Genomic DNA, 27,988 nt, shown 5'->3' on the forward strand with positions numbered 1-27,988 from the left:
AAAAGAGGAAGGTGGGAGTGAAAATAAAGGTATAAAGAGGCGCCGTATGGGAGGGCTGCGGACAACCGCGCAATAGAGGCTTTCGTTTCATCGAAGTTTAGTGTTCCAAATCACCTCCTAGAATTTTACCGGTTCTATTGCATTGATAAATATAAAAAACACCTTGGCGCAGTGAACGAGTACTATAGTCAAGTTTATCATTACCGCTCGAAGAACCCTGCCTATGCAGCGTGGTAGAAATCAAGATTATGAGGAGTACTAAAAAAACAAACTTAACGCATTTGCTTCGATATCAGGTTTGTAGACGCCGTCTGCCAGTGAGGCAAGATGAAAAAAATATAAATATTGCTTGAACTCATTATGTCAAAAGCTGCGTACTTGCTTAGGGTCAGAAAGCCTCGATATAAATATAGCTTGCCTTTATTGCACTCTAAATCACCACACGTCACACTCAAATACTTTCGGTTAATCAAAATATAGTTAACATATTGTTAGATGCAGCTACCTACCATCTTAAACAAGTGTGTTAATGCAAACAATACCATTAATAATGTCACGAAATCTTATTAATTTGTAGTCATCAAGTTACAAACAGCATGCGCTGAAGGATCGATATATTCCGTCCTCAATGACATTGCAATGCATTGCGCTTTCAGAGGTCAACGTTATCATCTAAAAGACACGTTAACTTCCCTTTTAGCCATGTGTTAAAATGCATTTGATTGGAACAGAAACTTATAGCCTTCTTCTGAAAAAAGCACTGAAACCATAGAAGCCAAGTGTAGCTACCGTCTCCACCGCTTGAAGGGCCGTGCCTATAATGCCTAACACATTCTGAGTGTGGCCATTTTCTATCTGCGTCTTCAAGACATCTATTTTCGCCTTCAGGTCTTGTATTTCTTGTCGTTCCCTTGCAGACATTTTCTCCGCTTCTTTCTCAACTACAGACAGTCGTTCTTCCGTATAGATCAGATAGAAGTGCATATGCAGTCCCTGCAAAAAATAAATTTAATTAGTTGCTGCAACTCGACGTCTTAACGCATAGTTGGTGTGAACCATGGAATTTATATGACTCTGGTACATCCTCGGAGGTTTTCACTGAAACTTTAATATGGTACGTGATCTCTCTAAATGGTATTGTGTTACTGGGCTACACAGGAAAGCTCCGCCACGGCGGTGGTCGAGTCACCGATACTTATCTAAACCATTTTCCTGGTTGTAGTGCTGTGGCTCTTGTGAGTGAATCTTTGTAGACAAACGTGTTCTTGATCGTTATTTTAAGGCAAAAGCCATGCTGTCGTGGACAAAATGTGTGCCGCTTTTGCGGCGGCTATGATTGGCCGAGGCAGGATGACGTTATAGAGGTCTCGACTAATCCCAGAGCACCACCACAGTATACGCGAATGCATGCCTTATATGGCCATATGTCAATCAATAATCAATTACTAATCAATGACTAACGAATAAATAATTAATTACTAATTGGTGACTAATTTTGCAGTACAATTATTAAATATTTATTAATGATTAATCATTTCATCAATTATTTGCTTACTTATTGACTAATTAATTAATTACTAATCAGTGCCAGTTGCGCAGCAAAATGGGCACTCAGGCCTTCGCCATTCACTATTTAGTCGCTAAAGTTCCTCGTAATTTTTTCCCACAGTTAGCGAGACTGCGCAAAAATTTGTTGTGCTTGTTGATGCCCTTTAAAGTAGTGTAAACTTTTTTTCCATTCCCTCTTGACGGTCGTATATCCGGACTAATAAGTAGTTTTAGAACCGTCCGCATAAATGTTTGTGTGCTTGAATTATTTCGCTTTCAGTGTGGTATTTTTGCATGATACGTTCCAGTAGGGGTTGTCTTTTGATGGATTTTGTGAAAGTGAGACCGTCCATTGTTTCAAATTTGAACCATGGGGACCGAGGTTGTTGCTTTGAGCAATATTACGCAAGATGTTTTAAATAAGAAATTTGCTGCACGCTCTTAAAATCGGGTCGTCAGTGAACTCATTGCATGCAATTTATTTGTGCATATTACTCAAAATGTACAAATGGCAACTACTAGATAACCGGTATAGTTTTTGCAAGGCCTTATTACTGCGTAAGCATTGTATGGCTATGCAGGCAGGTTTCGCATCTGCATGACTTGTCGAAACTGTAAAATGGGAACTAGTTGATATTGCCACCGCTGACCATCTTCTGGCGCCACCAAGTGGCCGAATGTCTTGGCACGTGGCTAAGCGTCATCCTCTTCTCTCTCGAGTTTTCGCTTGATTAAAAAGGGCCGGCTCGGTTGTTGTGCTGCTTGCTACGTGTGTTGGCGACATTTGGTGGATTGTGCAGGATAAGATCCCATGTACGTTGCCCCCGAAGACGTCAGTGACGCTGCTCATCAACGCGTGGACGCGACTCCTGTCCATAAAGCTAGCCGTCGCCTCCGAGGTCTACAACCTGAGTTTGAACCGCTGTCCACCCCGCTACGAACCATGACATCCACGACGAGCAGCCAGACAAGTCAGCCTCCCAGCAACGCCCCACCGTTCATCCTTCTCGCACCGCGATCACCGCCATCATTTCATGGTGACCGGTTAGAGGATGTGGAAGACTGGTTGACCAGTTTTGACCATGTGGCTGCATTTAACCAATGGGACGACGAGCGGAAGCTAATGAATGTGCACTTCGCGTGCAAGATTCGGCCAAGACGTGGTTTGAGAACCACGAGGCGTCCTTTGTCAACTGGGCAGCCTTTCGCCGTGAGTTGCTTACAACATTCAGTTCGAGTGTGCGCAAAGAAAACGCAGAGATTGCAATTCGTTCAAGGTCTCAACAGTCAAATGAGAGTGTGGCCATGTTTGTCGAGGACATGATTCGGCTTTTCAATCGGGCCGACCCTACCATGCCTGAGGCAACGAAGGTACGGCACCTCATGCGCGGGGTGAAGGAGCAGTTGTTCGCTGGCCTCATTCGCAACCCCCCAAGAATTGTCGCAGATTTCGCGAGAGAAGCTACCAGCATGGAACGTTCCCTGCAGGAACGGAGTACCCAATACGGCCGCCAGGCAAGCGTAGCGGCCACACTCTGCTGCGCGTCCGTGCCAGCAGCCAGGGACGAGACATTGCGGGAGCTTGTGAGGAGCATTGTCCGCGAAGAGCTGCAAAACCTCCACTTGAATGCTCCCTCTGCAAAGAATAATTCTACCGTGGACGTCATCCGTGATGAAATTCGGCGAGCGTTGCAGCCACCAGCACCACAAGCACCACAACCGGAGCCATGCGTCATGACTTATAGTGATGTCTTACGTCGACCTGCCCCCGAGCAAGATCCATTCCTTCCCGTTGTCGGACCACCGCCTCGCTACATGCGACCCGTCGAGCCGCAGCAATACCAGCGTCCCGCTATCAGCAAGGCGCACTTGTGGCGCACGCCCAACAGACGACCGCCCTGTTATAACTGCGGCGAACCTGGTCACATTCTTCGCAATTGCCCATACCGGAGAATAGGCTTGAGAGGATTTCCCCCAAACGCGCCTCGGCCCCGCTATGGCGAAAGACCACAGAAGATTGAGGAGTACCTGGCTGCTAACGAGATGCAGCCAACGTCACCACAACGGCGGTCGCGATCGACATCTCCGAGGCATTCTGCTTCGCCCAGTCGGTACTCCTCCTCTGGGCAATTCAGAGGCACGTCCCCTCACCGGGAAAACTAAACACGGCGACCTCCGGGGGTGTGGCCGCCGCTACGTCTCAGATTAAACAGCCTCCACCCGACGATTTGACGCGACGGCCCGAGCGGCGACGACCCGGTCCGATGAACTTACCGACGTGCTGCGAACGCATTGTTTCCGGGGACATTTTTGTAACCGCCGATAGTTGTGATGTGACTGCACTTGTGGATACCGGCGCCGATTTCTCCGTCATGAGCATCCAGCTAGCCACGGCACTCCGTAAGGTTCTGATGCCTTGGTCTGGGCCAATGATGCGTGCCGCCGGTGGTCATTTAATGACCCCGATTGGCATGTGCGCTTGCCGCATAGAGATCTGCGGTTTTACTTTCACTGGTACATTTGCCGTATTACAAGAGTGCTGCAAAGATCTCATTCTCGGCATGGATTTTCTTCAAGAGTATGGTGCTGTTATAGACCTTCGGGAGCAGCTCATGGTATCGTTTTCAACCAAGCGAGCCGTTGATAGCAACATGGACTTCCGAAAAACGATGTTGCGCGTCTGTGACGACCACATAACGATCCCTCCGCGTGCGAGCAAGTTCGTCACAGTCGAATGTGATCACAGCACCGGCACGCGTGGCATTGCTGAAGCTAACATGTCACTGCTTCTAACTCGACAAGTCTGTGCAGCTCGAGGCCTTGTCGAACTTGTCCGTGGCCAAGCCGAAGTGCTAGTGACAAACTTCACATGTGAACCCCAACATTTGACGGCGAACACGACGGTCGCTTATTTTGAAGAACTTGGAGAATGTACAGGGCAGTGGGCTTTATCCAACACGTCAGACCTCGACAATGCGACGCCTACAGCCATTCAGACTGATGTGAACCCTCCCCTTTTGCCCAATGAGAAACGCTGCATAGAGAATCTTGTCAATTCGTTCGGCGATTGTTTTGCATCAACCTCCAAGGTCCGACAGACGCCACTAACGAAGCACCGAATTATAGATGCCGATGACCAACGTCCACTATGTCAGCGTCCTTACCGGGTGTCTTCAAAAGAACGTGATGCCATTCGCCGCCAAGTAGCAGAAATGCTCCAGGACGACGTTATCCAACCGTCGACGAGCCCCTGGTCTTCGCCTGTTGTCCTCGTCGCGAAGAAGGATGGAACCTTGAGGTTCTGCGTGGATTACAGACGCCTCAACAACGTCACGAAAAAGGATGTGTACCCCCTGCCACGCATAGACGATTCCCTCGATCGCCTTCGCCATGCCACTTACTTTTCGTCCCTTGACCTCCGCAGTGGATATTGGCAAATAGAGGTTGATGAGGAGACCGTGAGAAGACCGCTTTTATTACGCCGGACGGTTTGTATGAATTTAAAGTGCTCCCGTTTGGCCTGTGTTCGGCCCCTGCCACATTTCAGCGAATGATGGACACTGTACGCTGTGGTCTGAAGTGGCAGTCATGCCTCGTATATCTCGACGACGTTGTGATTTTCTCGGACACGTTCGACGAGCACCTGAAACGTTTGCGCGCTGTCTTCGAGGCCATCCGATCTGCCGGTCTCTCTCTAAAACCGGAAAAATGCCACTTTGCTTTTAACGAGCTGAAATTTCTCGGCCACATTGTCAGCGTTCGAGGTGTTAGCCCAGACCCAGAGAAGACGGCCGCTGTCGCTGCATTCCCCAAACCAGCGGATAAACGAAGCTTGCGTCGATGTCTCGGCCTCTGCGCGTACTATCGTCGCTTTGTTAACAATTTATCCAAGATCACTGAGCCTCTGACCTGCCTGACAAAAGAAGCCGAGCCGTTGGTTTGGGGCCCCGACCAGGAAAACGCTTTCACGGAACTCAAGTCCCGTCTACAATGTACGCCAATACTTGGCCACTTCGACGAAGAGGCCGACACGGAACTGCACACGAATGCCAGTAACGTTGGCGTCGGTGCGGTCCTTGTTCAGTTGCAGGACGGTGCAGAACGTGACATTGCTTACGCCAGTGGCACTTTGTCCCGTTCCGAAGTTAATTATTCAACTACCGAAAAAGAGTGCCTCGCTGTTGTGTGGGCAGTCATGAAATTTCGTCCGTACTTGTAGGGTCGTCCGTTTCGTGTCGTGAGCGACCATCACTCTCTGTGTTGGCTGGCAAACCTGAAAGATCCATCGGGTCGGCTTGCTCGATGGATCCTTCGATTGCAAGAATTTGACGTTACAATCATGCACAAGTCCGGCTAGAAACACAGTGATACTGACTGTCTGTCCCGTGCCCCTACTCCCTGCCACGCGGATGGCTCCGACGACGATTCCGCTTTCCTCGGTGTTATCGCGACGTCCACCTTATCCCGAAAGCAGTGGGCTGACTCTGAACTTTTGCCCCTCATTGAATACCTCGAAGGAACCGTGCCATCTCCTCCTCAGCTCTTAAGGCGCGGACTGTCGTCATTTTGCCTGCGCGATGGTGTGCTCTACAGGAAGACCTACGGCCCAACAGAACCTGCTTATCTGCTTGTAGTACCCACAATGCTACATGACGAAGTTCTTCGTGCGTGCCACGATGACCTTTCTTCCGGCCATCTCGGGTTTTCTCGCACATTGGCACGGATACGCCAAAAGTACTACTGGCCCAGGCTAGCTGCCGTTGTGCACCGCTACGTTCGTACCTGCCGTGAGTGCCAACGGCGGAAAACACCACCCATTAAACCAGCCTGGCTCTTGCAGCCTATCGATCCCCCGAAATTGCCATTTCAACAGGTCGGCATGGACTTACTGGGCCCATTTCCGAAGTCCTCCATGGGTAACAGGTATATAGCGGTTGCCACTAACTACCTCAGCGGCTACTGTGAGACAAAGGCCATTCCCCGTGGTACCGCAGATGAAGTTGCGCATTTCTTCATTCACAACATTGTACTCCGTCATGGTGCGCCAACACTCGTCTTAACTGACAGAGGAACCTCGTTTACGTCGGCACTCACGAGTGAGGTACTTCGACTTAGTGGCACCACCCACCGCAAGACAACAGCCTATCATCCTCAAACTAATGGACGGACTGAGCGGCTTAACAAGACAATAGCAGACATGATTTCTATGTATGTAGACGACGATCATGGGAACTGGGACCGAATTCTACCGTACATCACGTTCGCATACAACAATGCACTCCAGGAAACAACACGCTTCACTCCATTTCATTTGGTTCAAGGACGCGAACCCTTGGCTATGCTGGATGCCATGCTTCTTCCAGATTCTGCTCCCTCCACTGTCGTGGGGGCTGACCAATTTATTCATGACGCAGAAGCTGCATGCCAGCTTGCCCGACCGCGAATTCGGCACCAACAAGTACACGACGCGCGCTACAACCGGCGACACCGAGAGGCGACTTACACGCCCGGCGACCAAGTCTGGGTATGGAGCAAAATACGATTGCGAGGGCGCTCTGAAAAGCTTCTGCGGCGATACTGTGGACCTTACGAGGTGCTCCGCCGCCTCAGCGCGGTGAACTACGAGGTGCTACCACAAGGCACTGTACGCTCCTCTCGGCAGCCGAAATCTGAAATAGTTCACGCTGCCAGAATGAAGCCCTATTACAATCGGTAAACCATGTCAGGGTCCAAACCAGAGCCAGAGACGTTCCCGTATAACTTGCCCCGCTTTTCTACTATTCTCCTACGCTTGCGGCACCGGGTCGATGCCTCTTGGAAGGGGGGCAATGTCACACCACTGACCATCTTCTGGCGCCACCAAGTGGTCTTGGCACGTGGCTAAGCGTCATCCTCTTCTCTCTCGAGTTTTCGCTTGATTAAAAAGGGCCAGCTCGGTTGTTGCCCTGCTTGCTACGTGTGTTGGTGACAAATATTGGAAAGAGAATGGTAATATCGGATAGAGCGTTGAGGAAAGATGTGCAAGTTATAAAATGGTTGATGTGGGTAGTCGGGTAATAATTTAGAGCTAATTAAGTGTGTAATTTAGAGCCAAGATGGCCACCAGCCAAAATTATAATATAATAATAATATAATAATATAATATAATAATATAATATATAATATACTAATATAATATAATAATATTGCCGCATAGAAGACGACGCCAAAGATGATGACTGGGCCCCACAAGCGCGAGCCTGGAAGAGAAGGAAGTTGGAGCGCAAGACTCGTCCAGGTTGATTTATTAAACCCGTCCTATCTTTGGGTCCTCCTTGGCGTTCAATCGAGACGTGACACTGGTGGAGCGCGCTGGGGTATGCATAAGACTCCTTCCGGCAGTCCACAGCGAATCCCAGACATCGACACGCCTGTACATCGCGCTAGCCGCCGCCTTCTAGGCCTAGCCCCGGAGTACAACCATCTGCCAAGCTACTCTTCAAACGACCAAGTCCATCAGGTCTCCAAAGCCATGGCACATCCCAACCCTACGCCGTTGACTCTTCAGAACACCAAGGTGCCAGAGTGCTTTCGCGGGGAAGCGTTTGAAGATGTCGAGGACTGGCTTGACCAGTTTGAGCGAGTGGCCAAGCTTAATCAGTGGAGCGAAGATCACAAGCTTTGCAATGTTTATTTTGCCCTTCAGGATAATGCTAGAACGTGGTTTGAAAACCACGAGGCCAGCTTATCCACATGGAACGACTTCCGCCGCCAGCTTGTAGACACCTTTGCGAGAACTGATCGACGCGACAATGCGCTGCGCCTGCTTGAAGTGCGTGTCCAGAAGCCGAATGAGAGCGTGGCTATGTTTGCGGAAGACATGGCTCGCCTTTTTCGCCGTGCCGACCCTGATATGAGTGAGCCAAAGAAGTTACGGCATCTCATGCACGGTGTCAAAGAACAGGTGTTTGCCGGCTTAGTACGCAACCCACCTAAAACCGTGAGTGAGTTCATTAAGGACGCTACGGCTATAGAGCGAGCCCTCCAAGATCGGTGCCGCCAGTACAACCGACCAGCCGGCTGTGCCCCGACGACTGCGGCGGCGCTGACTGCAACAGATCAGACCACTCTTCGAGACATGATTAGAGAAATTGTCCTTGAGGAGTTGCAGCGAATTTCGGTTACGAAAGCTCAGTCGTCAGAGGCCCTCGTGCAGGCTGTAAGGAATGAAATTCGGTGCTCCCTAACACCGTCTGCCCAGTGCAACGAATTTCATCCAGTCGACAACGCGGCAGTCATTTCCGAACCACCATACCGCGTTCCACAACCGGTCAACTACCCGGCCAACATTCCTGCACCTTATCACGAGCCGCAATCTGAGAGCTACGCCGCGGTCCTACGTCGCCCGCCTCCAGACCACGCCTCACCGAGCGCACCAAGCCGTCAGGAGACGCGATTCTTCCAGGGGCCTCAGTGGGCGCCTTCCAGGTGCTCTCAACTACGCCGAACGGACAGGTGGCGCAGTTATGACAGCCGGCCACTCTGTTTCTACTGCGGACAACCTGGCCACGTATATCGGTACTGCCGTTACCGCGAAGAGGGGCAGGCCTTTCCGTCTGCTTCTGCTCGCCGCCGCTTCGACGCTGACACTGCCCAAACCGACGACGGCCTTCCGGTCAGCAGGGAAACCGAATCCCCGGGCTTCCGCCGCCGCTCCTCCCCATCGCCACAGCGTTATTCTCCGCCGATGCGTCGTGGCAATGCTGACGTTGGCGGACGGCGTTACCCTAGCCCTCACCGGGGAAACTAACAGCCGCAACCTCACGAGGGGAGGTTGCACACAGTCTAAAAGTGTCAAAACCCTCACCACCGCCGCAACAGCCGACAGCCCGTGCTTCTGACGCTGCCGTTAGTATTGACATTGCCGCACTACCGCCGAAAATGCCGCCTACATTACCACCGAAAATGCCGCATCAGATGAGCAGCCCCGACGACGAAGCTGATACCGCTGACCTTGCCGCACTTCCGCCGAAAATGCCGAAAGAGACGAGCAACCCAGATAACGTTGTTAGCGCTGACCTCGCCGTTTCCATTGATGGGCTGGAGGTACATGCTCTGGTGGATACCGGGGCGGATTTTTCAATTATTAGCCAGAAACTGGCTGACACGCTACGCAAAGTAAAAACCGAATGGACTGGGCCAGTAATAAGAAGTGCTGGGGGCCAGCTACTGGCACCGACAGGGAAGTGCACTGCCCGGATAGGAATAGGAAACGCGGTGTTTGTTGGCAGCTTCGTTATTCTCCCTGACTGTTGCAAAGATCTCATCTTGGGCATGGACTTTCTGCGTCTTCATGGGGCTGTAATCAGCATTCGTGACAGCGTCGTTGCCTTCACCAACAATCATGAAGACCTTGGTTGTGCGGAAGTACCACTGATGCCCTTACGCGTCGCCAATGAGACAGTGACATTACCTCCGCGATCATGCTCTCTTGTTGAAGTGAAGTGCGACATGGCGCATACCGGCGATGGCATCGCCGAAAGGGCAGTCGCCCTGGTACTAAGCCGAGGTGTATCTATAGCTCGAGGGCTAGTCAACTTGACCAATGGACAGACCGAAGTGCTGCTGACAAACTTCAGCGACGAGCGTCAGCAAATTCCGAAAGGCACAACTGTGGCCTTTTTCGACAGCATCCCAAAGGCGCAGCACTGCTTCTCACTGCAACAGGAAGGATCAATGTGCAAGACGCCCGTAACCATCGTCGATGTGAGTAAAAATTTGTCTTCTTCAGAACGGGACCGTCTTTTGGATCTCATAGATCAATTTCGAGACTGCTTTGCTTCCGAATCGCGGATCGGCCAAACGCCTTTGACAAAACATCGAATAATCACGGATGACTCGATTCGCCCGATTCGACAAAATCCTTACCGTGTAGCTCCGAAAGAACGTGCAGCCATTCAGCGCCAGGTGGCCGAAATGCTTAGAGACGACGTTATCCAGCCGTCACAGAGCCCCTGGGCTTCCCCCGTGGTACTTGTTAAAAAGAAGGACGGCAGCTTACAATTTTGCATAGATTACCGCAAGCTCAACCAAGTAACTAAAAAAGACGTGTACCCTCTTCCTCGCATCGACGATTCCCTTGATCGCCTACGAAATGCACGTTACTTCTCATCAATGGACTTGAAAAGTGGACATTGGCAGATAGAAGTAGACGAGAGAGATCGGGAGAAGACAGCATTCGTCACTCCCGATGGATTGTACGAGTTTAAGGTCCTTCCGTTCGGTTTATGCTCAGCACCAGCAACATTTCAGAGGTTGATGGATACTGTGCTCTCGGGACTTAAGTGGCAAACATGCCTGGTGTATCTTGACGACGTGATTGTGTTTTCGGCCACATTTGAAGAGCATCTACGCCGTCTGCTAGCTGTATTTCAGGCCATACGATCTGCGGGCCTCACACTAAAACCCGAGAAGTGCCACTTCGGGTACGAGGAGCTGCAATTCTTAGGTCACGTCGTTAGCCAAGAAGGTGTCCGGCCTGATCCTGAAAAGCTCTCCGCAGTCGCCAAGTTCCCGACACCTACGGACAAAAAGACATTGCGGCGTTTCCTGGGTCTTTGCGCCTATTACCGCCGGTTTATTGCTGGTTTCTCACGAATTGCCTGGCCATTAACTTCGCTGACGCGTGACAATGCTGTCTTTCACTGGGGTGAAGAGCAGGAACAAGCGTTTAATGAGCTGCGGAGACGTTTACAGACACCACCTGTCCTGGCGCACTTTGATGACGACGCCCCTACACTGCTTCATACGGATGCCAGCAACGTGGGCTTAGGTGCTGTGCTGGTGCAGCGCCAGGGTGGTGTAGAAAAAGTAATTGCTTACGCCAGCAGGACCCTATCTAAAGCAGAAGCGAACTACTCGGCAACCGAAAAAGAATGCCTTGCAGTGGTATGGGCGGTTATGAAGTTCCGCCCTTATTTGTACGCTCGCCCCTTTCAAGTCGTTAGCGACCATCACTCGCTCTGTTGGCTGACGAATCTAAAGGACCCTTCAGGGAGACTCGCGCGTTGGAGCCTTCGATTACAAGAATTCGACATGGCAGTTATTTACAAATCTGGGAAAAAGCACGCGGATGCTGACTGCCTTTCGCGAGCGCCGGTCGAACCTTTCACTATGACCGATGAAGACACTGCATTTTTAGGTGTCATAGATGACGCAACGCTTTCCCAACAGCAGCAAGAAGACCAGGAATTGCTCCCTCTTATTGATTTCTTGGAAAAACGAACTACCGTTGTGCCTAAGATTTTCACCCGAGTAATCTCTTCATTCTTTATTCGCAACAACGTGCTTTACAAGAAGAACTTCCGCCCTGGGGGAAACAGTCATCTACTCGTCGTCCCATCTGTTCTCCGCAGTGAAGTTCTGCAAGCGTGTCACGACGAGCCAACCGCCGGTCACCTAGGCTACACCCGCACGTTGGCTAGAGTCCAGCACGGATACTACTGGCCAAAACTGCCTGCGACAGTGAAACACTATGTACGTACGTGCATAGACTGCCAGCGCCGTAAGTCACCCCCTGTAAAACCAGCTGGCCTACTCCATCCTCTTCAAGTGCCAACAACACCTTTTAAGCAAATCGGCATGGACCTCCTGGGACCATTTCCGACGTCGACAGCCGGAAATAAATGGATAATTGTCGCCACCGATTATCTAACCCGCTACGCGGAGACCAAGGCTCTGCCAAGGGGTACCGCCGCCGAAGCAGCTCGGTTCTTCGTGGAGAACATTGTCCTGAGGCATGGCGCTCCGGCGCTCATTATAACTGACCGAGGAACTGCATTTACGGCCGAACTTTTGGAGACCGTTCTGCGCCTCAGTGGTACCAGTCACCGTAAAACTACAGCCTATCACCCCCAAACCAATGGGTTGACGGAACGCCTCAATAAAACCATTGCAGACATGCTTTGCATGTACGTTGACGTGAACCACAAGAATTGGGACGAAATTCTTCCCTACGTCACGTTCGCCTACAATACGGCACGCCAAGACACCACTCGTATGACACCATTCAGCCTCCTTCACGGGCGACCAGTAACAACTATGCTGGATGCAATGTTGCTCCCGAATGCCGACACCGACGATCTCGATCAGGACGCCGAGGAAATCGCTCAGCGTGCAGAGGAAGCCCGCCAACTAGCGCGTGTGCGGATCAAGAATCAGCAAGAGCATGATGCACGACGCTACAATCATAGACGCCGACATGTCATGTACGAACCTGGCGACAAAGTGTGGGTCTGGACGCCTATTCGCCGCCGTGGACTCTCCGAAAAACTATTGCGGCGATATTTCGGGCCATATGTTGTTCAGCGACGTTTAACCGACGTCACTTATGAGGTGGTGCCAGACGGGGTGTCGACCTCGAAGCGACGCCAGCAACAAGCCGACGTCGTCCACGTTGTACGCATGAAGCCGTACAACTCGGACTGACCTTGACCCCCTACTCCCTTTTATGCTCATCGGGACGATGCTTCCTGAGGAGGGGGGCAAATGCCGCATAGAAGACGACGCCAAAGATGATGACTGGGCCCCACAAGCGCGAGCCTGGAAGAGAAGGAAGTTGGAGCGCAAGACTCGTCCAGGTTGATTTATTAAACCCGTCCTATCTTTGGGTCCTCCTTGGCGTTCAATCGAGACGTGACAATATAATAATAATATAATAATAATAATAATAATAATAATAATAATAATAATAATAATAATAATAATAATAATAATAATAATAATAATAATAATAATAATAATAATAATAATAATAATAATAATAATAATAATAATAATATAATAATAATAATACCGGATAGAGCGTTGAGGAAAGATGTGCAAGTTATAAAATGGTTGATGTGGGTAGTCGGGTAATAATTTAGAGCTAATTAAGTGTGTAATTTAGAGCCAAGATGGCCACCAGCCAAAATCGGTTTCAGTTCTAAGCTTCCGGCCACGTGTCTGAGTGGAACACCCCTTGACGGTGCTTTGAACGCATCAAAGTTCACCGGCGTTCTATAGTTGATTTCAAGAAATTCTATAATTCTATAATTGGTTTCTCCAGAACACGTTTGCTGCTCTTTTAAGCCAAGAGCCAACGAGCTTGTCTTACACTTCGCGCATTCCATGCTAATAAACAGGAACATTGCGCAAGCCGCTTTCAATAACTAGTTAACCAAGTTTTGTGAACGCTCTTTAGAGGCGAGTTTTCAGAATCAAGCCCAGATAATGCATTAGTCGGATACCCGACCATACCTCTTTCTTTCGTAGCCGAAAAAATGCTCAGTGCCATGCAAAACAAAAAGCCCACTCCTTCCTCAAGGAAAGAGATCGAAATAAATAACTTACTATCATTCCATACATTCACCATGTATTCCACAATTTAAAAGCAATTTGGAAAAACGTAGGAGTTAAGGTAGTTTTTTCCGCTCCTCCCTGCCTTTTCAAGCTGTGTAAACGCGCTAATGAACCAGCCGAAATTAAGGCATAAATAATCATTTTTGTCAGGCGCTACGGAAGTCGTATATTCATTTTCCTCTTTCCTGCGGCAAATATTACGCTTGGAAGTCAGATCGCTGTGTAAACAGAAGACTAAAGGAGCATAACTTGAGCGTAAAAGAAAAATACAGCAACTTTGCCATATACTGTGGTGATCCCACTCTGCAAGAGCCACCCTTCCCAAACTTACCGAATACCAGAATCGTGGCAAAAAGCAAGAACCAGTTGACGCGGGAATTAATTGAAGCTTTCATCATTGATAACCTGAAAGAAAATTGCTTTCAGGTTATCAATGTACCCCTATGTAATGTCCCCGATAGGGATATTTAATTGAATAATAAATGATGATGATGAGCCTTTCTTGAGTGTCCATGACGCACTAGGGCCAAAATTCTGAAACAGTTGGCTTCCGTGAAGTGCGAACCATCAGGATCAGTAAACTACGAAATATGTATGCTACTCAGTTGCTTGTTGCACGTTTGCACGCTACCAAGCGAGAGACGTTTTTTTAGTATCTGATGCAGTTACTCTTCGAAGGTTAGTTATACTTCAGCTCCTACGAATATGACTAATTTATACTCTGTATATCGAAAGCGAAAACAGAAAATGAATGGCAGCATTTTAGCGATTTCTCTTCCCTAACCTTCAGGGAGAGTGAGATGGAGAGACCCTTTAATGAAAAACAGAGAATTTAGCCGGCATTTAGAATTCGATGGCACGCTACTCTGTGTAGGAAGGGGAATTGGGAGGAAAAGATTGAAAAAGAAAGGTGAAGAAAATAAAAAAAAATATGAAGGGGAGATAAAATGCGGCCAATAAATGCGTTGCAAGGTGTATCGTTGTGTAACGATATAAAATGAAGTGATGAAATGCATTATCCGACAAATGTGCTTATAGAGTTCACAGCGTAAAAAATGGCTGAGGGTAACATGTAAGGTGAATTTAGGATTTGTCAAGAAGTCTAATCTCTTTCAGATATCTAAATAAAATGTAATTGAGAGTCTCTGTTGCCTATAGGGCAGGCTAAGGGACCAAAAATACTGCTCATTGTTAAAAGAACTGGGGAGAGCTTCTCCATGTTATGCTCATAGTACTCATGCTCGTCAGCATACGCAGGGCACTTGTTCCACAGTTTCAATCGAGCCACAGTTGTATCAGTGCGGACTGTTAATTTGGCCGAAACGGCACCACAAGCAATTTGTATTCGGACAGCTCAGGCGAAGTCAGTGGTAAAGAGTTTCTAGTTGGCGAGGAAATTTCGAAGTGAGTCTTGAACTTCAGTGTGGGTCAATGGAGTAAAGAAAATGGTAGTGATGTGTCGGCAAGCTCTGAAGTCGATACTTTGTTTCGGAAGCAAATTTTTAGCTAGTTGGGATGCATCAGATTTTGTGAAGAAAGTCCGAATGTATCTTTGATTTTGGTGGCCTTTACGAGTCGCTTCACGTGCATTTCATTGTCTTTAATGCCACAATGAGCTGGTATGCACTGAAATCTTATGCAGTGACCTGCGGCAAAAACCAAATGATGTAGATACCCGATGTCAAGGGAAAGAGTCTGAGGAGCGTGAAAGCGCATTATTAGAGGCTCCCTACTTGAATAATAATTAGACGGCTTGCCTGTTCGAGATCTGTCAGGTACTTCTGTAAAGCCCTTTCGTCGCCGACCTTGGAAGCAGTTCTGAACATCTCTATTGTTTTCCCCTTGAGCAATTTGTTGGCGGCCACCATTTTAGCAAGGTCTCCGCGTGGCAGCTGCGTTAGAGAAAGATTTGTGATCGCCATTCTGTTTCCTCACGCTGTGTTTACCGTCTTCAAGCCTTCTATGTAAAACTTCACTGCTTTCTCCTTGGCACTCTCGTGGCTCGCCTCCACCGTCGCCTGGAAAGTAATATACATCACCAAAGTTTTCTAGGCAGTACTTCTGTTGCTCACCTCTAGCAATGATTTAGGCTCCGGCAAGGCACCTCCTTGGAATGCTTTCGCGTAAACCTGCAAAGAGATGTACTGAGTGTCGCATGCCCAGTACTAAATTGCTGGCTTACCTTAAAGTAGTGTAAAAGATTCTGACAAGTGATTTTTTGGCCGTTAATCTCCTTGACGACTACACTTTCGGGTGAGAGGATCCAAGGAACAAACTCCTGTATCTGCTGCATAAACACATTGTCGATGTCTTCTAGTCTGCCATTGAACGTTGGGTCATGCTGCACCTGCGCCATTTAATTTCATTCAGTTGGTGATGCACATATACGCATCGTATATAGTCTATCTTCTGTCGCTACCCCCCTGGAAACTCTCAATGTGGACACAAAAATTGCGTTCACTTAGTATGTAAACGTGGGCATAAAATATAAACACGGTCTCCAAAAATGCCATTAGCTCCATCGTAAAAAACACAGTCTCCACAGATCATATAGAAAGCCTCTCATACCTCCCCTCCATCTCACCGAAGTCACAGCTAAGTAGATCCTTGGCCATAGAGGGATTGGAATGAATGAGTTGGTCCACAAGTTCGCTCACTGAACTCTCATCAGGGCACCCGCGATTCTTTGGTCAAGCCTTCCGGCCTGTTACGCGGCTCTGCACTGGAGACACATCCGCAAGGCACACTTACAAAGCTTTATGACTCACTACAAACACTCGCAAAACACAACTTGAAATCAGCGCCATTCAGGCTCATATTCAACACAGGCTACAACGTTAACACCCTCGCCACCTCATCTTCCCTACACCTCTTCAGCATACCAGCATACGGCCTACCATCTTGCCTAAGCTTACATCCCCCAATACATCTGAAGAAACATCTCTTGCAGGGCCTAGCAACTGTAAACCACTTTCTTTTCTTGCCCTCCCACTTATAATACCTTGCTTGAGTCGGAAAAGTAACATGACCAACGCTCGCTGGTAGTGCTTACCCCAGAACGTTTGAGCTCCTGATTTGTCACTCGGTAATAAAGAAGCTTTCTCACTCTCTCTATATAAGTCAAGATTTATGAACAACGCACAGTTGACCAAGCATAAGTGTGGTGAGAAGTGAAATTGGATCTATAGCAGCGACCATTTTCTCGGGAATGTCATGCTGGAGACTGCCACCCACCGCACTGGAGACTTCTCTCACCGAAGGTTGGGGGTCACAGCTATGGCTGTTAATGCTGGCATGTTGGGGCTAGAATGCAACGTTTACGTCAGGTGTTTTGAAAAGTTGTCACAAGACTAACTCCCATAAGTGTTGAAAATGGGCTGCTAGCTAGTCTCTGGAGGTTTTCAGGTCTAGGTATATGTCGGCAACATAAATCATATTCCGCTAACTGCAGATAAAGAAATAAACAGCTTGCGTTACAAATGATGTTGGATGGTAAGTGGTGCTTTGCATTATGCTACTAAATAATTTTATTATTGCACTTAACTTGCAATTCTGATCGGGCACGCAAATCTCCATTGACGAAGAAGCAAATTGATAAATTAGAGGGAGTATATGGAACGACCCTAAGATGTGAATATGGGAAAACTCTGTTTCATGCGTATTATGATATATTTTGTTTCTAGTGAGCAACTCTACTGAAAAAAGGTCATGATGGCACAACCTCGCACAGCTTGTCGTGCACAGATATAAGTACCAGAAAAATGTAATACATCAAGTCAAGCAATATACAACATTAAATGGTGTTCGTTTGGTTTAGATTAGTGGGCTTAACGTGCCAACGCGACTGAGGCTAAGAGAAACGCCTTAGTGGAGGGTTGAGGGAATTTATACCTTCTGGGATTCCTTAATATGCACTGACATCGTAAAGCATGCGGGCGCCTTGTGTTTCGCCTCCACCGAAACGCGGTCGAGATTCGGTCCTACATCCTTCGGCACAGCAGCCGAGTGCTCTAATCATTGTATCTGCATCACCACGGTGAGTTGGCAATTGTATGATATTGGTATGGCATCTTACGAAAATAAAGTCTGCATAGCTTCATAGCATCGTACAACGCTTCAATAAGCAATTAATATCAAGTAATTCATATAAGGAAATATTAAGTCAGGCTAATTTTCTTGCTTGATTCTGAATATGGACAGTTTTTGTCGAACGTTTAGAGTGCAGAGAGTTCACGTACAACTACCCAGTGGGGCTTGTGTTGCGCCCCTAGCGTTCAAAATCTGTCGAAGGCAAGAGTTCAGGCCCTTTCTCTTTCAGTAGGTTAGACATCCAAGAAAAGTGAGGCCCGCCCACAAGGATTAAAAGCACACCCTCTGCATTGTATATGTTTGACAAAGACCGTGCGTGAGATTGCGGCAAAAATCGATGCTTTTTTCACTGTTTTTAAGCTACTAAAAAATATCTCGTCCTGGGTACCTTGTCTCCTGGATGGGGCATCAGGAAGCAGTCGGTCTGCGAGAAGGTTGACAGGATCTGCTGTCGTAGATCTCTTTGTTCGGTCTGCTGGTCGTCAGTAATCTTCAAACGCTTTTCCAGTATGGCTTTGCCACCCACGGCGCCATACTCTGTCTCGTAAGCAAAGGGCCAGTCGCGTACCAGGAACACAATTCTCTGAAAAACTGTTTTTGTTGCCGCCTGCGGCGGTAAGACTCGGTGGGTGATTGATACAACGTTCAAGTAGGAACTCAAACATACACACCAAGCAAAGGAATACGAGAACAATAAAAAAAACATTTTTCTGGTGCCTTTCTACCACGGTTTCTTGCACGGGCCCGCCTCGTTAATACGACCCCCGTTAATGTGGACAACTCAAAATTATGGGCAGTTTTTTGGAGAAAAAAAATCTTTTTCCATGAATTTACATCCCGTCAACATGGAAACTCGCTGTCCGGACAATTGACAAGGAGAAAATGCATAGACACCATTCGGGTTCATAAATGTTTGTCGCGTTGATATGGGCAGTCAAGAAAATCAAATCGTTACATTGCTTCAAAGATGATTTCTTTTCTACATTTTGTTGGCAGGCACCACATTAACGTAGCGCCAATGACTCATATTTTACACTGCGAAGTTGCGCACTGTGATGGGGCCAGATGCCCGCACAGATGGCAGAAGCAAAAGTGCATTAATCAAGGCTTTCAACAAGGACGTGTTTCAATTAATTAGTCGATGTACGTTACGATTTTTCGTGTCGCATGAATTCACTTGAACAAAACTCTGACAGCAGCTTGCTCCTTGAAGAAAGTAGGATTCAGCAACTTTCAGCAGACTGAATGCTAATACGTAGGAGGGGTTCATGGGACATGAAAGTAGAAGTCAAGTAATTTATTATTGAAACGCCATTGAGAACAATATGCACCTGAATCAGAATACTTTCATTCGCATCGCGTTCGAAGCATAATGATGATTCGGATAATGTTCTTGCAGCTCCTTATGCCAACTTCCCTGGCCTACCCTTGCGAAAAAACAGTTTGAGTCACAATAACCTCATACAGATTTCTCATACTAAACTCATACAAATCTCATACAATATCATATATTCCTCATACGTTCAATGATACTTGTATAAGATTATATGAGATTTTACGAGTTTAGTTTGAGTTTAGTATGAGAAATCTGTATGAAGTTATTGTGACTCATAGGGTTTTTTCGATAGGATACATTATGCTCTGAAGGAGATTTTTTGGTTGCCGATTTTTTTCAGAAACAAAATTTCAATTTGTTATTACAGACGTCTAGTTTTGTGGGCAGTTTTGTGCGGAAACCAGTGTTCATAATGAAGATGCACGATTGTAGTGTGTTACAATTGTGTGACGGCGCCCTGCTGTCCAAACGGCGGTCTTGTGTGAGTTCGAGCGCATTGTAATTGATCTAGGAGTGCTAAGCCTACTCAAGATTTGGGAAGCGCACCTCGGCAACAATCTGATGCCGACGTACGTGACTTGTATTCGGCCTCCACGCGGGTGGGTGGACTGCTCAAAAATGGTTTTATACTAGTTTCTTGCTTTTGCCGAAACGTAGGGCATTTGTGCAGCCTGTGATCTACTTCTTTCCATCCTCCTTCTTCATTGAGGTCTAAGAGCCACCGATTTGAAACACATTCACTCATTCCCAATTAAACGAGAAGTACAATCTTAAATTTATTATATTCGTATGTATGTGTGAAATTCCTTTTTAGTTACGTACATTTTACCATATGCCGGAAAAACTAGGTTTAACACATAGATTGTGTAAAATTTACTTTATGCATACCTTGAGGGCCATCTTTCCATACTCGGCGAAGAACTGCAGGTGTTGAAGGTGGTCCTCTTGTACGTTGCGAAATATATTGTAAACAAGTACTGAGCTCATCATTGCACTCAGGGCAAATATGGTCGTGCACTCCTTGACCGAACTATTTGAGTCGAACGATCCTTGGGTGTCCATCAGTAGCACAGCAACTTCTTCACCTTGGGGAGTGGTGATCTGCGGATGACAAAATCAGGCCCTGGCCAGTTTTTATACAAAACATGTAACTCACCACAAATGGTTGGTTCCACAACAAGATTCCAGTGGTATGTGGCTCGCTGCCAGCTCGCCATTCGAAACCACCAAGTGGGATGCTCTTGTCATCCAACCAGTCGCGCATACATTGGTATTGCAGGTAGCGAAGAAAGAAGCTGAGCAGAAAGGACTTTCCCTGGCGGTAAGGTCCGGCCACGGAGACCACCACGACGGGCTTGTCCTTCACTCTTTCATTCAGCAAAATAGCTCGCAGTCGGCTTTCGTGCAGTTCAAAACTGTGGTCTTTTTTTATAGAAAGGATCTGCACCGCCTCTCCCACATGGTCGCGAGTTGCCATTGCAGTCCTGCGAAAACAGTAAATAATAGCATGATCATCCATGTGGCTACTAAATACGCATTTTCACTTAGGAATTGACCGCGTATGGAGATATATCACAGCCGAAACCACCTCACATATTAAATCATCTCCATCACACGGCAGGAGTACAAGATAGCGTTAGTGGCTTCTGTGTGCCGGCTCCGTTTGCTGATCCTCGCTGATGTACGCGCGCTTCGGTACTCGCTTAATCACTATCCATGCAACTCATGCCTCTATAATTATGCAGTACATACTTATTAGCTCACTCAGTTTTAAGGTGATATTACATGAAAGGTCCTTTAGCACTGATATAAAGCACCACTATTTTAAAGCCGTACGAAAGTGTCTGCGTGCCGTCGGAGCAGCGTGCATCACTCGTGATCCAAGGTCCCGAAATGCTGTATATTGATGTTACCCTCCTGAATCATAGGCGAATACCGAACCCCGTCGAAGCCCAACAGGCGACGAATACATGTTGAGCTAGTGAATGCTTGGAACAATCTGTAGTTGTGACAGTGGAAAAAATAATGAAATGAAAGACTGCAGGAAAGGTAGTTTTTTTTTGCTTTCACAGTGCGGAAGTTCTCTCCAGAAAACTTACTTTTATGTCATGTTTATTGGATATTATTATCGGAGTCTTAAAAAGACACTCAAATAGCGCCCTATACAGCAAGAGGTTTTCTTTTAGTGCAAGTTTCAAAGGATGCATGCAATCCTTTTATGCTCCTAGGACTGTTCAACTGTTCAACCTGTGGCAGAGCGGAATGCTACATTGCAAAGCACAACTGTCAGGTTTGTCAAGCCCTTGTTTAGATACCAGTGGGCTTCAGAAAGGGGGGAGGGGTATGGTCAGCGGGGGCTACAGGCAGAAGCAGGGACTCCTCAGTTATTACCTCCCCAACACCACGGTGAAATGCAAATAACCTGGTTTTAGTGTATAGGATCCACCAAGACTCCTAGGCTATTGCACTATAACACTATCAGCCTACCCCTAAGTCTATAGTGGCTAACCCCATAGCCAAAGACATCACACCAATAGAACAGACATTCCCGTATTCCAACATTGAATACATCATAGTAAGACAGTCCGGAACGGGGACGGAAGAGTACCCTTTTCACAAATATATGCAAGCATCCAAACCTATGATGCTAACATTCACCAATGTCACCCTGGAAGCCAACCATATGGCGCAGTCAAATCAACTCATAATTTTGGGATACTTGTCAAAATGACGACCTCTCAAATCTTCCCGCTACCAAAACGTCACTTTCGAGTCTTATTTTTCACATTTCGAAAATGGTGGCCTTATTCAACAAGAGGTTAAAACTACCGCATTCTCGGCAGTATTCTGGAATATTGGCGCCATTGTCATGTTTGAGAGGCTGGTATTGCTATCGCAGCCCATCATTTTTTACATTGGCCCGTCAGCACATAGTTAACTTTGCCGCATAGCAGCGGGAAGTGGTAAAGCCCATTTGCACTGTGAACATATTGGACAGACGGACAATGCACACATGATAGGCTGCGACATCACTAACGGTCGCTGAAAGCTGATCATGTCACCAATCTTTCAAATCACTGCCGAGAATACGATGGTTACCATCTCTTGCTTTTGTCGCCATTATCGAAAAGGGAAAAATAAAGAAGCGGCACATATCATGAAACGCAGGCATGAAACGTGTGTATGTGAGCCATCGATAAACACCGTGTTTGATCAATCGGCGATGCATGCATTGTCGCGATTTTCTGACCTTATTTCGTGGTTATTTCGCCCATCTTTGACGAGATATCATTTTGCCTTATTATTTTTTCTGCTTTTTAGGTTTGACGCTACGGGTGTTTTTCCAATGAACCCCAGTTGCTAATTACTGCTCCTCTTGTCAATCTCTCGTCTCCGTCCTGTTTGAAGTCATGGTTCCTATGCATCAGTATATGTCTGACCATGTGGCCCAAAACTTATCTTTCTTGACAAACTTCTCGTTTGACCCTGACAGTAAAACGCCGTATGATACGCAAATCGGAGAGACAAAAACTCAACATGCAGCTGTGCTACCGCATAGCAGCCACGACAGAAAGAACACAAGCAAATTTAAAATAACCCTTACAAAAATAGATATTGAATTTTTGTTATGCACGTAATGTGTTTTTGATGACTCATCAACCACTGAAAGGAGACTCAAGATTAGATGTGTTTTAACATCAGATCCGCAACAGACTTTCCTTTGAGATCACACAAGAAGTTTCGTGCTTGGAAAACGCAACAGTATTTTTGTGTAGGAGCTAATGTGGAAATACATTGACTTTCTCAAATGAGGAAAAGTATATATCACTAAGTGAATATATATTCTTTCCTTGTTAACTGCACACTTTCAGAGCTCTATGTTTTCATTTCTGTTTAGCATATGTAGGATGTTGCCTAAGAAACAACTTTTATGTGTTTTAACATGAGATCCGTAATAGACTTTCATTTGAGATTACGTAAGAAGTTTTGTGCTTGGAAAATACAACAGTATTTGTGTATAGAAGCTAATGTGGAAATACATTGACTTTCTCAAATGAGGGAACGTATACATCACTAAGCGAATGTATATTCTTTACTATGCTTTCATTTCTGTTTAGCATACACTGCAAAAACAAAAACTTTTTGGACATTTGTTTCATTCAAAACACGCTTACACCCTGAGTCTTGGGTGTTTGTGTCATTGCAAATCACTTCTTGCGTAGCGAAGGGGTGATGTCGTTGGACAATATGCTTTAGGGTGTTACGGGCAAGGATATTGTTGTGTACGCGAACCGACGCACTGCCACACCGCCTCCAACGAAACGGACGCACGGCCGCTCCATTTGTAATGCCTCCTTGCACCTGCGAGCAGGCCGCTTCGGAGAGACTAGCGGGTACCCCTGCTAGCGCCGACGCCTTTTCTTCCCTCTCTCCCAAAGCACAATAAAGTAGTCTCCACCCAGCAACCAAATCGAGAGGTTCCTCGCTCACGGGGCTCCGACGCCCCGAACATAACAGATATCACTTAACATGCTGGGGGTGGGGCAGCGTAACTTCGTAGCCTTTCATACAAAAATGGCGCTGCTGATATAACCCAACACCTTAATAAAGCACCACAAATAACGCCAAAATTAAAACTACACACAAGTGTTTTCTAAAAATGAAACTGAAACTGAAACAAAATTTCACAGCCAGGAGGCCGCCGGTAGCTACCCACGCTCTTACTTTTCAAATTTCACAATATGGCCGTTAGCATGCTGGGGTCCGTTTCGACTACGTTTCGGCGAATGACGAATGTGGTTCTTCGATTGTTTACCGTCGGGAAATATGTTGCGTTTCGCGTGCATATCTGTTACAGAAGTGAGTACGCTTGCGAAGTGCCTTCTAAATGTGGTGTTTAACGCAAACGGGCATTTATCGTGTCGGCAAGTGTCCGTGTTTCTTTGTGCTTTGCTCAGGCGAAAGCACTGCTGCACCGGGTCATATTTGAGATGTTCAAAAGAAGAAGGCATGAACGATTTTTTTTTCTGCGTGACTAATACCGGTTTCCATTGGGCGAACAGGAGCACTTTTAGCTGCACTAAAAGCGCTCTCGCGAGTTTCAGCGCATGAAACACATCGACCCATCCGTTGAAAAATATTTGTATGAGATGATATGAGATTAGTACGAGTTTAGTATGAGAAATCTGTATGAGGTGATTGTGACTCATAGGCTCGCCAAGAACTTCGAATGCGCCTACCACACCACAAAATACCTGCACCGACAGGAAGAATAGATGGGAAACTCAAGGCTCCTGTATCAGAAATATCACAATAAAACAGGTATTCGAAAGGAAACGTGCTTACATGGGCCGCATTATGTCTCTGCTCGCAATAATGAATGTTCAAAGATTTTGGAATACCGTGCCAAAATTAACATGTATACCAGTTCTTTTGTTTGCTCCATGAGCGAACGGAATTGGCTTTCACGTCAACGGGTATGTTTTGTATATGAAGACCTTTTACTGCGCCTTTTTTATTCTTATAAACCAATTTGAAATGTCGCTGATGCCTGCTGTACTGCTTCTATTTTTATACATGCCGTGTGGTGCGGCGTTCGAGGAAGCGCCAAATGAATGGCGCCGCACGGACGCCTGGATCGAACGCCCGGCGGCGTATTGCCAAAACGTATCCCGTAGGAGCACTCGAGCAGATGACGCTCTCAGAGAGTTAAAGGATGATTGTTGCTGAAAGGTGTCTTTAAACGCAACCTAAAGGTAACATACACTCACTCTGAATGCAACCTAAAGCTGACATAAGCTCACTGCAGGCAGGAAATGACTACGGTGAAGGAAATTGCATAGTGTATCCTTTGTCCTCGTGGCTCGGTTCACGACTGTTTTTTTCGGCTATCAAGAACCGAAAGGATCGCTTAATGCAGCCTAAACGAAACACACCCCGCAAAGTTGTTACCAGTTTATTTTAGTGTTTTGAATTGTAAAAAAATAAACAAAAATTATACACAGAAATTTCGAACAGATCTGAGTGCAGAGATAAGCATAGTGCCACCTACCGTTGCCAGGTGGCGCATGGCTGAGTGAAGGAGGACGAAGTTGAGAGGACGACGAAGTGTCGCTTGCGCGTTTGTGTTTGTGCTGCTCGCTGCCGTTGTGTCGCACATAGCGGCTAAAACGAATCGCATCAAGTTAATCCACAAAAGGCCTTGCAGGCACTTTTAGGCATGATGTGCAATACGGCGTAACTACAGTTACAATTCTTTTCTCACCTTTAATTCTAGCGCGGGTTAAGCCCTTGCTATTCTCGGTATCCTCAACCACCTTGTACATGACAATACTATTAACACAATTCGCCACAGAAGCTGTTTTTTATTTATTGTCAAATTCAAAACTAGATTTTACACATAAAGAATATTACGCGACAAACACTGAACATGGGTTAAAAGCCACGCGAGCTCGGTCTGCGTGATCCATTAAAATTCAGGCATGTGCAGCAACGCGTTCATGCTCGGAAGCTACTCAGGCCATTGGCCTTAAATCTTGAAAACATCAATAACGCTCGCAACGGCTTCTCGAAAGTACTGCCGTATTTTCCTCTCATCAACGTCTGCATGCCTGAAAGCCATTCTGGATCGCCAGGTACTGTGCAGGCTCAACAACATGATCATGTCCAGCGGTGGTAGCCCATTATCATAAAAATCTAATTCCAAATGCACCCACGAGTAGGTATTTTTTAATCGCTTGTTGTAGAATTTCCAAAAAGAAGCCTTTAATTCGCAACAGAAGTGACATGGACGGGTGGCTTTAAATGGGCCCTTACTCCTTTTGACAATATTTCTGCATTTTGTCGCCTGGTGAAACTGCTGAGCGTCGCCTGCTCGAGTGCTCCTACGGGATATAGTTTGGCAATGCGCTGCCAGGTGGTGTTAATGGATAGATGGATAATACCTTTAATTGCCCGTCGGAAATGGAGGCCCCTTACTCCCCATCCCCGTCCCGCAGGCCTAGAGGACGGGGGCCCGAGCCTCCGCGACAAAAGGCTAACAAAGGGATTTTGTTCCTTCGCGATCTCGACCCCATACGGACGGCTTGTTGCTGCCGAGCGGCGTCTTCGCTCCACCGCAGTCCTTGCCATCTTTCTCTGCTATTAATATCTTCCTAGACTCCAGAAGACTCGACGCATGTTGACCGGCATTTTGCCTTTAGACGTCATCACCAGTCGTGACGTCACCATGCGACGACGTCATAGCCCGTCATCGTCATTAACAATGACTATTTAGTCCTGACAAATGACTAATTAGTACTAGTTAGTGATTAGTTGGTACTGCGGCGCCACCAACTGTGCTATTATCATCCTCACGCTATAGAGAAGGAGAATTAAGACGCTCTACTCACGATACAGTGTCAGCAACCTGATCGCCATCTATAATACCAAAAGCGAGAAACCTGAACGGATGCCAGTTCTGTGCGAACTGGCTAACCTAAAGCGTTTTTGAAATTTTGTTATACCTTACTTTTGCGGGAGCTCTTCGTGGCATTGTACTTTGACTTTGCCCATTGCAAATTTCTTAACAGGAAAAAAAAAAAACTGGGCGTGACACAGTTTGCAAACCGCTAGGCTGAGGATCCGAGGGAAGGAGGTTCACTTCCCGGCGGATAAATTTTTTTTCTGACGACGAGACCAGCCCAGCTGCGCCGCCAGTTCTGGCTGTTGCTAGGCGGCGGCTCAGGGTCAGTGCGATCACAGCGAAGAGGCTAAGCGGTTGGCTTAGTAGGTCACGCTACAATATAGTCCCTCTGAATGGTTATGAAGTACATAAGTTTTCAGCATAATGTTTTTTTTTTTTTTTATATTCACACCCAGAATCTCACAAACCAGCGCTTGAGCGAGCGTTCAGGGAGCGTCAGAGCCACCACGCCCTGACGCGGCGGCCCGGTTACGTGGCACGTTAGAGCTCACATTGAATCTACGGTCACACGCATTACCGCAACTGAAAGCGCACATTTTTTGAGGGGTTAATAATTTACTCGTCAGCACGCAAGACAGAGCCCTGCTACTACTCGCAGAATAATAACACGCAATTTCCGCGCCTGGCAGCGCGGCATTCGGAACAAGACGAGATGAAGTGGAGACGCGGACAAGACGAGATGCGGCAGCTAAATATTGTAAGACCACGCCCTGCACATCCTTTTTCAAAATTAAAAAAAAAGTTCCCTTCAAATTCGTTATTCGGCCTCACTGCTACAAGGGAATAATAGAAGCGTAGCTGCTGTATTTTGGAGTCTAAAAAAAAAAAAAAAAACTAATGAGAAATGCAACACAAATTTGTTGTTAGCGCTTTATGAAGATAAAAGGCTCAAAGTATTTCAATAGTGGCTGAGAAGAACCAGAACAGAGCAGTACTCACACACACGCTGGTCTTGAAATGTCAGAGTTCTCTGGGTTGCGACCATCCCAGGCGGCTGCCCCGTCTCACTGTGGCCCTCTGGCTTAGAATCTCGCATCGCTTGTCGGATCACGTGACAACAACGATAACGGAAGGCGTAGAACCTACGTCATGTGATGGCAGTGACCTCTAGGAGCACGTTTTGCATTTGCCTTGTTTATTCTTGGCCACTTCCAAGAAGAAAAGAAAAGATA

General features: G+C 47.0%; 1 protein-coding gene across 2 annotated transcripts; it reads right to left on the reverse strand.

Annotated features, from left to right (window-relative positions):
* Nucleotides 1-403: 403 nt before the first annotated feature.
* LOC146173509 (atlastin-1-like) lies at nucleotides 404-27,830 on the reverse strand. Of its 2 annotated transcripts, XM_084583268.1 has the most exons (10): nucleotides 27,756-27,818; nucleotides 25,404-25,516; nucleotides 20,508-20,835; nucleotides 20,240-20,452; nucleotides 18,404-18,622; nucleotides 16,109-16,273; nucleotides 15,999-16,055; nucleotides 15,873-15,944; nucleotides 15,684-15,818; nucleotides 404-993 (listed from the first exon to the last, which is right to left on the reverse strand). In XM_084583268.1, exons 3-10 carry the CDS (start codon nucleotides 20,826-20,828, stop codon nucleotides 736-738), a joined length of 1,440 nt encoding a protein of 479 aa, XP_084439394.1. In that variant the 5' UTR covers nucleotides 20,829-20,835; nucleotides 25,404-25,516; nucleotides 27,756-27,818; the 3' UTR covers nucleotides 404-735. The 2 variants fall into 2 exon arrangements, with proteins under 2 accessions (XP_084439394.1, XP_084439393.1); XM_084583267.1 differs by lacking the exon at nucleotides 25,404-25,516 and having other exon boundaries at nucleotides 27,756-27,830.
* Between the last annotated feature and the right edge of the window lie 158 nt (nucleotides 27,831-27,988).

The sequence above is a fragment of the Amblyomma maculatum genome, chromosome 11 (assembly GCF_055883805.1).
Source record: "Amblyomma maculatum isolate TAMU_Amacu chromosome 11, ASM5588380v1, whole genome shotgun sequence".
NCBI classification, from domain to species: Eukaryota; Metazoa; Arthropoda; class Arachnida; order Ixodida; family Ixodidae; genus Amblyomma; species Amblyomma maculatum.

What these genes read in the sequence shown, in the direction of transcription:
- LOC146173509 (XM_084583267.1), bottom strand. Translation starts at nt 20,828, where the DNA reads ATGGCAACTCGCGACCATGTGGGAGAGGCGGTGCAGATCCTTTCTATA. An exon ending in ATGGAAAGATGGCCCTCAAG is followed by an intron (nt 18,623 to 20,239) that starts GTATGCATAAAG and finishes TTACCGCCGCAG; the next exon opens with GCGGCAACAAAAACAGTTTT. An exon ending in ACCTGACAGATCTCGAACAG is followed by an intron (nt 994 to 15,683) that starts GCAAGCCGTCTA and finishes TATTTTTTGCAG; the next exon opens with GGACTGCATATGCACTTCTA.